This window comes from Zingiber officinale, chromosome 9A (assembly GCF_018446385.1).
Source record: "Zingiber officinale cultivar Zhangliang chromosome 9A, Zo_v1.1, whole genome shotgun sequence".
Taxonomy (NCBI): Eukaryota; Viridiplantae; Streptophyta; class Magnoliopsida; order Zingiberales; family Zingiberaceae; genus Zingiber; species Zingiber officinale.
Genome location: NC_056002.1, coordinates 46407352 through 46417453, shown reverse-complemented (window position 1 = coordinate 46417453; position 10102 = coordinate 46407352). Strand labels below are relative to the sequence as shown.

General features: G+C 32.6%; 1 protein-coding gene across 1 annotated transcript; it reads left to right on the top strand.

Moving 5' to 3' along the window:
* Positions 1–1899: 1899 nt before the first annotated feature.
* On the top strand, positions 1900–9706 carry LOC122020427 (TLC domain-containing protein 4-B-like). Its single transcript, XM_042578350.1, has 8 exons — positions 1900–2316; positions 3102–3190; positions 3290–3428; positions 6925–6999; positions 7083–7204; positions 7275–7350; positions 8626–8685; positions 9347–9706. The coding sequence occupies exons 1-8, from the start codon at positions 2239–2241 to the stop codon at positions 9482–9484; spliced, it is 777 nt and encodes a 258-aa protein (XP_042434284.1). The 5' UTR covers positions 1900–2238; the 3' UTR covers positions 9485–9706.
* Positions 9707–10102: the final 396 nt, after the last annotated feature.

The following is a 10102-nucleotide window of genomic DNA, read 5'->3' as shown; positions in this document are numbered from 1 at the left end:
ATTGTTCGCAAAATATTAAAAAATTTCACACAAATTATACACTTACTGCCAAAAGACCAGCAAATCCCTTTAGGTAAGGGAGGTTGGTGTTAGCATGTTTTGTCTCAGTTGATGAAAATATGTCCCCAATCTAATTGTGGAGCCATAAATTCATGGATTGCTTCAACCCAGTTGAATCTATCAAGATTCTCAAAATCATCTACTATATCTATAAGACTTAACGGGACATTATATGTACTAGAAGAAAATAAGACACAAACAAATATATACAAAATATAGAATTTGTAAAATAATAAAACATCATCTTCGACTTCAACGCGATTGCCATAAAATTTAAGCAACTCCTCAATTCTTGATCTAGTAGCTTCTTTTTTGTTTGAGAAGTAAGTTAGAAAGAGGTCACTGGATGCTTTAGCTGAATTCATCGGAATTGAAGCTTCTCGGTCTGCAATACCAAGTAGCAATGAAACGTCTCCTCTTGTGAAGCAAACCGGAACACCTGACCAAGTTAAATTATTATTAAACTTCTACCAACACATACAAAAGTATTAGGAACACCGTGGACATGATACAATGTCATATCAAGCACTGATACGGCATCGTATCAGGCCCACGTTTAGCATAAGATTAAATTTTACCATACAACTACTTTGTAATTAAAATACGAAATTATAAATTGTATCTGAGAATCTAAAGATTTGACTAGTTGAATCCCAATTTTGAAATATATTTATCAAAATCCCACGGATGTGCTGCATATCTTCTATGTCCAAAAAAATACGAAAGGGTGACTGTTTGATCAACACTATGTGTCGGTCATGTAAAATAACAGAGCCTTCATGCGTTCCTTTCTTCGTGGATGGTTGAAAAAAACTTTTAAAGTGACTGAGGACACTGTTCCAATGCAGTTTCTGTCCAACATCAACTGAACCCTATATTTTATAAAAATAAAAAAAATTTAAATCATACTTGTTCAGCTTCTCAATCACAGAGTTTGTAAAATGATAATCTTTACAGCTAATTGATGTGGAGAGGATGATGATACACCTGATCGACGCCTTTGCGCCATTATGATACTAGCTGATTAATGTAAACCCTAGAATCCTTCACTGATGGCTCACGAATACTCCTGATTTTTAATTGAACTAAAATGCTAGATGCCGCTTGAGAAAAACTCAAGGTCACTAAACTAGGGTTTCACAAGACGGAGCTGCACTCGCATGTCACGAAGGAGGGAGGTACCCTAATGATCGATTTTATTTTTTTTAAATCAAAGTTATTTAAAAATGTGGTTCGGATGCCTGGGAAATGATGACTGATCAGAGGAGTTGGCGGGAGGATTATATTCGATAATACACATCACTTACTTGCACCTTTTGGTAAATACCAAATGATGATATATTTTTTGATAAATACATTAAACTTAATATGTCTTTTGATAAATTACCGAAAGGTTTTTGATATCCTCTGATATGCCCCTTCATAAATAATTTAAGATAGTTTGTTGGCGAAAATTGTAAAATAAATTAATTATGTTGTAACAGTTGAAAGATGTTTCCGGAGACATTTTCAATTGACCTTAATGATAAATTAATCATTTATCCGTTTTAACTGTGAAAAAAATGCTTTTTAAACCAAGTTTCGAATAATTAATTATTAATTTTATTAGTTTAACTGTATTTGATAATTATATTTTTTTAAGATGGTAAAAAACGAATAATTATTATTTTTTTTTTTATAAGTAGAGAAGAGAAGAGAAGAGAAGAGAAGAGAAAGACGACTTGGACACGGCATCCTAAGATACGATCACATCCGACGGCCTTGTTGCGCTACCTCTCCTCAAGATTCGTTCTTCCATCTCATTCACCGACAAACTTTTATTATATTTATTTATTTATTTATTTATTTATTTTGAATAGGGAGGACTTGTCGCTGAAGCGAATTCCGAAATCTTTGTCCGAGCTCTTCGCCTTCCACAAACCGCCGTCGCCGCCCTTTCCGCCCCTGCGAGATTCTCATAATTTCTTCCTCGTCTAATCAGATTTAAGTTGTTTCCAGAATCTCTTTGTTTCTACTGGCCATCAAGGCCTAAGGATTAGTTGTTAACGTGGAATCATCTTAGGCTAGTTATACTTGGAGTTCGATTTGTTGATGCCGTCTTTGTGGTCTGATAGTGCTGGATCCTAGGTTGAAATTGAAGTTCGAGGGTATTTTGATAGGAAGTGAAGGCCGTCAAGGATGCAGGGGAGTTTTGGTCCAAAGGAGCAAATTCTTTGGCCCCTCTCGGTTTTCTTGGGCATTATCATGTGTAAAGTTGTAAGTAGACTCCCTCCCTAAACCTTCTTATTGATTTCCCGTCTTTTCTCTTAAGTTATGTTGAGTTCTCGTCGTTCATGTTTCGTGTAAAGTTGGTATGGACTGATAAGTAATCAACATGTTGTTACAAATTATTTTTTTTCTTTCAGATATTAGTTTTCTTATATCCTTCTTTGATGGAAGAAATGAATTAGATTTCTTGTTGGATATGCACATTACCTATGGAGTGATTTTGATAGATCGTGAGCGCTTCAATGGCAGGGACAAGTAGCTGCTTCTGTGTAGTGGTCGTTTGGCAGCTCCAAATAGGTGGCGTTATTAGGTTGTTACAATCCTGTCATTGTAGATGGAGAAAGACTTCCGTCTACTGAAAATCAACTTGATCAATCATTTTTTTTTGTGGTTGAGAAATAAGTTGTTTATGGTCAGTTGAGGTCAAATAGTTTTAGCAGATGGCCTGTATATGATTTGTTAGCTGCTTCTTAGTTTATTGCCTTGGTTGCATGGCATCCATCTGTGCATCTTTAAAGTTCATCTTGATGTGATGATGTCTATCCCATTTTTTTAGGGAATAGTATCAATTTATAGTTCAATTACTTATCAGTGGAATCTTGGTTCATTGAAATTGCTTTAAAAAACTTAAGCTGATTGGTGCCAATTGATTTTGCAAACAATGAATTTAAGAAATGGATTTTTTGTGCAACACACGTGTAATAAAAGAAAGCCTTTGAAATTTGCATATGTTATGCTATTCTGTTCAGATATAAATTATTCTAATCATGTAGGTATATGAAGTGACACGTAAAGTCAGTACGGTCTCTTTCAAAGGATATAACAATCTCACCAAATTACAGAAGATTGAATGGAATAATCGGTAAGGTGAATTAATGCTGCAATTGACGCTTGGTAGTTCCTAGGCTAAAACTGTGCCTATATTTGTAGTTCACCATCTCCTATCAACTTCCATATGCAGGGGATTCTCAACTTTCCATGCAGTGGTAGCTGCTGCATTCTCATTCTATTTGCTGGTGTTATCAGACCTTTTTAAGGGTGGTTCTGAAGAAGACTTTCTGGTTTATAGAAAATCACTTCTTTCTGATGCTATGTTTGGGGTAGGTTCATGGCTTGTCTTTTTGATTAAATTACTAGAAATATAATGGATAAGAAGTTTATTTAAACATGTTAATCTATGTTACTTTGACTCTTATATGAGCATCCAAAATGGGGTGTGATTTCAAATCTGAGCTTGCTACTTTGGTGGTTACTCTTTGAAGGGGTTCAAATCTTCTCTAATATAAATATATTTTTTATTTCATTTTTTTAAAATTTTATTTCAACTGGTTATATATTGATAAAATAGATCATTATATAAATTTTAATAATTTATCATTAATTAAAATATTTTATACATTACAAAGGTGTTTGACCCAATCAATTTATTATTATTTAATATATTTATTAAATCATATAAACATTTTACAGAAATGAAAGGATAAATATCTAGGTAACATGTTCAACCAGTTAAACCAATGACCTAGTAGTCTTCTTGATACAATGTCGTTCTAGTTTCAAAGCATTAATGATAGACTAATTGGAGATTTTGAGCTCACATATCTATTGGTATATTGTACTGTGATCAATGGAATCATTAAAATAGATGGGAAAGATTTTTACCTCATCGAGCCTTTGTTTTCTTTCAAACTCATCATTTTTTATCTATATTTTCTTTTCTTGATATTTTTGTGTAAGGCCTATCACACCGCTATAATTGTAAAAAGTGGAGCTCCAAAATTTCACTCCTTTAGCATATATGACTCTTCCTAAGTTATAAAAGGTGTTGTTTGAGGGTAATTTTTTGAATACGTATTGATCATGTTATATGACCGTATGTAGTTTGTGTCTCGTTGTCTATGAATTGCTTGCAACAACTATCAGTTAAATAGAGATTTAAAGCCTATATAATTCAATCCTCCATGTTATTTCCTATTTGTAAAGAGTTGCAAAATGTGCACTCTTTCCTACTTTGTTATTAGAGTTTTGTATGGCAAATGTTTCCTATTAAACACTTTGATTTTCACTTTAACTAACATTATTGATTCCGATAATTGATTTATTTATTGGCATCTCTTGACAAACTCTCTTTTATATTTGTATTAGGTGTAAGATCATGTATGGCACTAGAGGGGATTGAATAATGCAATAAAAACAATTTAGAATTTTTCAAAGTGAAAATGCATAGTGGAAAAGAAAATCGCTTTCAAGTGACATGAGTATAGGTGAAATTTAATCATAGCGGCAATATTAGATGTATTTTAGTTATTAGCGCTAAAGAATTTAATTAGTACAGTGAAAATAATAAGTTAGAATAATGAGCGAGATGAGAAAAAAAATAATGAAGCAATTAAACTTGAGAATTTACATGGTTTGGAATCCTCAATTTTTACTCTACATCATGTGGGCTCGTAAGATGAGTCAACCCACAAAATTCTAATTTTTACTTCTTAGAAATCTTTTGAAGCTAGAGAAACCTTTTACAAAAACTATTATAGAAAATAATGAAATAAGTGCAATAATAAAGATTCTAGAAATATAGAGCTTGAAGGTAAATACCTAAGCTCAAGAAATCGAAGTGAAAAATAATAGAAATACTAAAGCAAAAACTATGAAAACTAGACAATAATAAAAGAATCGCTATAAAGAGTTGAGAATCACACTATGTAGATCTTAGTGCAACAACCAAGCCCTATCCCACTAAGTATGGTTGGCTATATAGATTCTTCTACGTCATTGGACTTTACCCCCTACTACATCATCATCTATATTTAAATAAATTTTATCTTGATTTATCATTGCTAACCAAGTCTTCTTTGGTCTTTCTCTTCTTGTGTGTATTTATCATAATTTTATATCTCTTAATTAGAGCATTTATTTGTCATCCAAGTATATGTTTATAGTTTTCTCTTAATAGGCACAACCCTAACTTTCTATTTTTATTTTTTTTTCTTGTCCATCCTCGTATATCAGCGCATCCATCTTAACATCTCTCATCTTCTTCTCATGCGCTTGAGTAATAGCTCAACATTTAGCTCGGTATATAGATGTAGTACATGATACAAATGTTGTCTAATTTGAAGTGCCTTTGCTCACTAGTTATAAAGTTAAGTTGATTACCATAAGTCGGCTTATTCATCTTTATTAGTCGACTGATCCATTGTCCTTGGAACTCTATCGGCCGACTCAATCCTTGCCATCATACAAATGTTTGTACCTTCAATTGACTCAATTGTATTTCAGTTGACTATTCTTAATCAACCTTTATCACGATTTTGATTATATCATCTAGATCACAATTGGTTCATTTGCCTCTTGAGAGTTTTACTATTGACTATATCGTTAGTTGACTAATCTAGATCAACTCAAGATTGGTTCTCTTGGATTGCGATCATTTCTTTTGGTGACCGTGGTATCGATAAATTATCTAAACCTATCCGTGATTGAATCTTCTTATGACTGTTTCATATTTTTTTGACAAATAGATCATCTGTCAACTCTTTGTCATACCTGCCAACTTCTTTGGACAATATCCCTTTTAATAGTTACAATAATTTGAATTTAAAATCATCGGTCGACCAGCTCAGCTTCAATCCCTTGACTCAATTTCAATCAAGCTAAAGTGTCATTCACTTGACGTGATGCTTTATATTGTGAGTTTTCAGCATTTAGTCAACTCTCTAATTGACTAGCCATATCATGTAACTCATAGTCAAGTGACTCTTTGATTTTGATCCTAAGTGACAAAACTACTCACGCCCAAAATATATGTCGCTCATAGTTTTTCACAATTCAATGCCAACAGTTTTATCTTTAGGACTTCTTGCGCCAAGTATCCAGTCGATTTACCAACCAAATTTCTTGTTTGCCAAAAGTCTTCAGCATCCGCCAAGTATCCAATCGACCTCGACCTATTATGTTTTCTTGTCTTCCAACTCTAGTTGAACTTGTATTGCCAAATGTTTTAATCGACCTTGACGCATTAGACTTTTTCCATTTGTCAACACTTGTTCGTTTTTCCTTTTCTACTAAATGTTCAGTCAATTTTGACTCACTTTGCCTTCCACCATTGCTCCTACAATGTAAATATCAAGTATGCTACATTTGCACATTTGACACACAATATAAGTTACACAAAGTAAATCTAATTATAAATCTTTCCCAAACACATCAAAATTCATACGGTCAGACTCAAACCACTTGGGGCATGATTGCATCAACACCAGGAATGTTCCTCATGATGGTTCCACTTTAGACAATGTTTTCTTTTTTGTTTTTCTAAATAGAAAATCAAAGGAAGATCTGTAATGCCTAATTGGAAATACTTTTATTTTGCTCATTTTATCTCGACTTTAATCTGTCATCTTAAGTCTTAGTTGAGCTTTCAATATCTTGAGTTCAATTAGACATATCTGCAACTTGCATCTAAACTTGAAAAGGAGAATGATTTTTTGTTAGCAAGTTGCTTATTGAATAGACTATCTTATTTAGTGACTAGATTGTTTAATCCTCTATCTATACAGTCACTTCTATTCTCAGTGATTTTGTTTCATACAGATATCAGTTGGTTATTTCCTTTCAGATTTGGCAATGATCCTATGGCTTTTTCCATCATTAGGCGGCAAAGAATATGTATGTCTTATCTGAATAATTCAAACCTCTGGTACTTAAGTATCTTGTCTATATGAGATTGCTATTTTATGACATCATTTCAGGTTTTGCATCATGGACTCTCCCTGTATGCAATCTCCCTTGCACTGATTAGTGGTCAAGCACACATTTATATACTCATGGTTTTGTTCACTGAGGCTACCACACCATTTGTGAACCTTAGATGGTATGCTTGAGATGTTTGCATTTTGGCATCTGTTGTATTTGACATTTTTGACAAGAATTTTTTTCTGCAGGTACTTGGATATTGCTGGACAGAAGAATTCAAATATCTATGTTTACAACGGTGTGGCTCTCTTCTTCGGGTGGCTGGTAATTCAATACCTCCTATATGTTATTTTGATTGTTGTAAGAAAATACTAAAGCGACGACAAAAAGAGTTAGATAATTTTTTATTATGTACTTTTGTAGTGTCTATATGTATATTTTCATTTGTGAAGATCCTTGTAGAAGGCTGGAACCTTTTTAGAATTAAGTGATATCATATGACTATATCATTCATAATTTTGACAAAAGAATGATATGAAATAAATTTAAGGGGCACTCCACAGTTACATAAGATTATGGAAGTAACTTTAAGGAGCACTTCACAATTACATAAGATTCAGGAAGCTCTTCTATATTTCGACCATGCATTTTTCATCTTATTAATGAGATATATGTATGTTAATAGCTCCTTGTTGAATAATAAACCCAACTCTTAGTTACATGATTTTCATGTCCATCTATTTATCCAGTCCATCAAAAAAAATTATAAATAAAATTAAATTTCATATTTTCAATTTTTTGTTTGTATTAAAATCTCTAGTTTTATTTTCTCTACAATTTCATCATTGAATTTGGTTTAGTTATTCTTCCATCAATTAACCCAGTATTGTTTACTAAAATATAGAAGATTTATCTTGAATATGATCAATTAATTCATCTAATACTAACAAAGGAGATAGAGATTTTTGTTGCAAACCCTACATCTATAGAAAAAAATTATTTGTCACACTATCACCAACTCTAGCATCAACAGCTACATTATCATACATTTATTTTTTATCACATTAATAATTATTGGAAATTATTTTCCTTTCTGATATTCTACATTGTACTTTTTTGGCAATTTCTAAGTTAATAAAAAAAGTGCAAATCCTTCTTTTAAATTTTTTTTAGGTGTCTAAATAAATAAATAGTATATGATACATCTTCCTGACATGAAAAGATATTGATTTTCAGAAATATATATCATCTCTTATTTTCTTCTCAATAACTTTTTTTTCTAAAGTTTCATGGTATGGTATGACTTCTCATTGTGATTGCTTTATATCTAATGTGCAATGATGAATCAAGTAATAATCTTGATATTAATCACATGTTCTCTTTCATCATATGGGACTATCACATTATTATTTGAAAAGTGTGTGGATATTCTTTTGTTAGAATCAAAATTTCCAAACGTATGTGGAGTAAGTTAATCTATCAATAGGTTGATGCATAATGTCAAATGAGCTATCGTAATTACGTTTTGTCTGTTGTATGACTTCGGCAAATCATGTTAGCTTATATTCTTTCTGACCTGTTAAGTTTCTCTTCTTGTAGGTTGCCCGGATCCTATTGTTCATCTACTTCTTCACACATATCTTTCTTAATTTTGATCAGGTATGCCGCAGGGACAGGGAGTATAATTATATAGATCGTAGTATGTTAGGCTTTTTTTTTTTTTTTGGCCAAATCATGCCAGTATTTTTATACCATGTTTTGGCCAATTGGTACGACTTAAAAACTTGAATAAAAACATTGCTGAGGCATGTCAAGGCAGCAACTAACAGTTACATTAAAATAATCTCTAAATCTGGTCAAACTTGATGCTAGTACAGGTTTATTAGTTTTCAGAAAAAAAAATAGCTCTCGATATTAAGAAAATAGTGTTATTATCCATGATGAACTTATTTGGTGTGGACATCATTAGTTCATTATTTTCCTGGAAATTTTTATCAAAAGTGGCACTTGAAAATGCACAAAATTATGGTTTTGTTTGTCCTCTACAGAAGACTTATAACTGTTTTGTGCAATAAGAAAAAAAAATACTTCACAGACTCTCGGTAACATTCGATAATTCCTTTGAGAAAGAGATCGCCCATTCAAATACATTATCTACACATACTTTATCATTTAGTTCTAGAAGTTTTTTCCCAATTGATGATTTCACAGATATCATACAGAATTTCAAGGTTGGAAGAATTAAAAATATTTTTTCTACAAGTTAGGTGAACATATTCTCTTCGGCTCCAGTCTAAAATTCTCAATGTCTGGTTTACAGGTAAGAACAATGTTTCCCCTGGGGCTCTACAGCCTTCTGACAGCACCTCCTATTATTGCAGTGATGAATGTAGTGTGGTTTTGGAAAATCTTCAAGGGCATGGTGAAGACTCTCTCTAAGAAGAGGCACTCAAAATAGTGAAGCATTATGACCTTGTGATCTTGTTGATATCGGCATTAAGTTGGACTGATGAAAGATTAAAGTTGAACATAGAAAATTTTCATAGGTTTCCTCTTGTCTAAGTTTCTCTTGGATATGGCATTATTACAAGATTGTGAAAGTGTTATTCCCAACCTCTTCTTGTAGATGGAGAAACAAACAACTATTTGATGAATAAACATCTTGTTGGGATTAGAAATTGATAGGATTGGCTGTCACTTGCTACGTGGATAGACCCTCTCAGATGTATCTCTAGTGGACACACCTGGGTGTGCAGTATAAAAGTTCTCTCTAATATCAATTCCTATAGTCAAATACATCTTTAACAGTAACAGTGAAGAAACTTAGATAGTGTGAAGTAGTTTTTTTGATCATTCAAACTTAACATCGATAAATATATCTATCGATGCAAAAGAAATCCACCATGGTTCTCGAAAGATGAGGCAAAAGTGAGGAGTTGAATTTAATCCTTTTAGGATCGAGATGTGACTTCTCTGAAAAATTGCTTGAATCAACTTGCAAGTTCAACTGAGTAAGGGTTAAAACTTTCGACGACGACAAGAACAAACTTTGCATCGTCTGCCTTGCATTGAAGGG

What these genes read in the sequence shown, in the direction of transcription:
- LOC122020427 (XM_042578350.1), top strand. Translation starts at nt 2,239, where the DNA reads ATGCAGGGGAGTTTTGGTCCAAAGGAGCAAATTCTTTGGCCCCTCTCG. An exon ending in CCATTTGTGAACCTTAGATG is followed by an intron (nt 7,205 to 7,274) that starts GTATGCTTGAGA and finishes TTTTTTCTGCAG; the next exon opens with GTACTTGGATATTGCTGGAC. An exon ending in TCTTTCTTAATTTTGATCAG is followed by an intron (nt 8,686 to 9,346) that starts GTATGCCGCAGG and finishes TCTGGTTTACAG; the next exon opens with GTAAGAACAATGTTTCCCCT.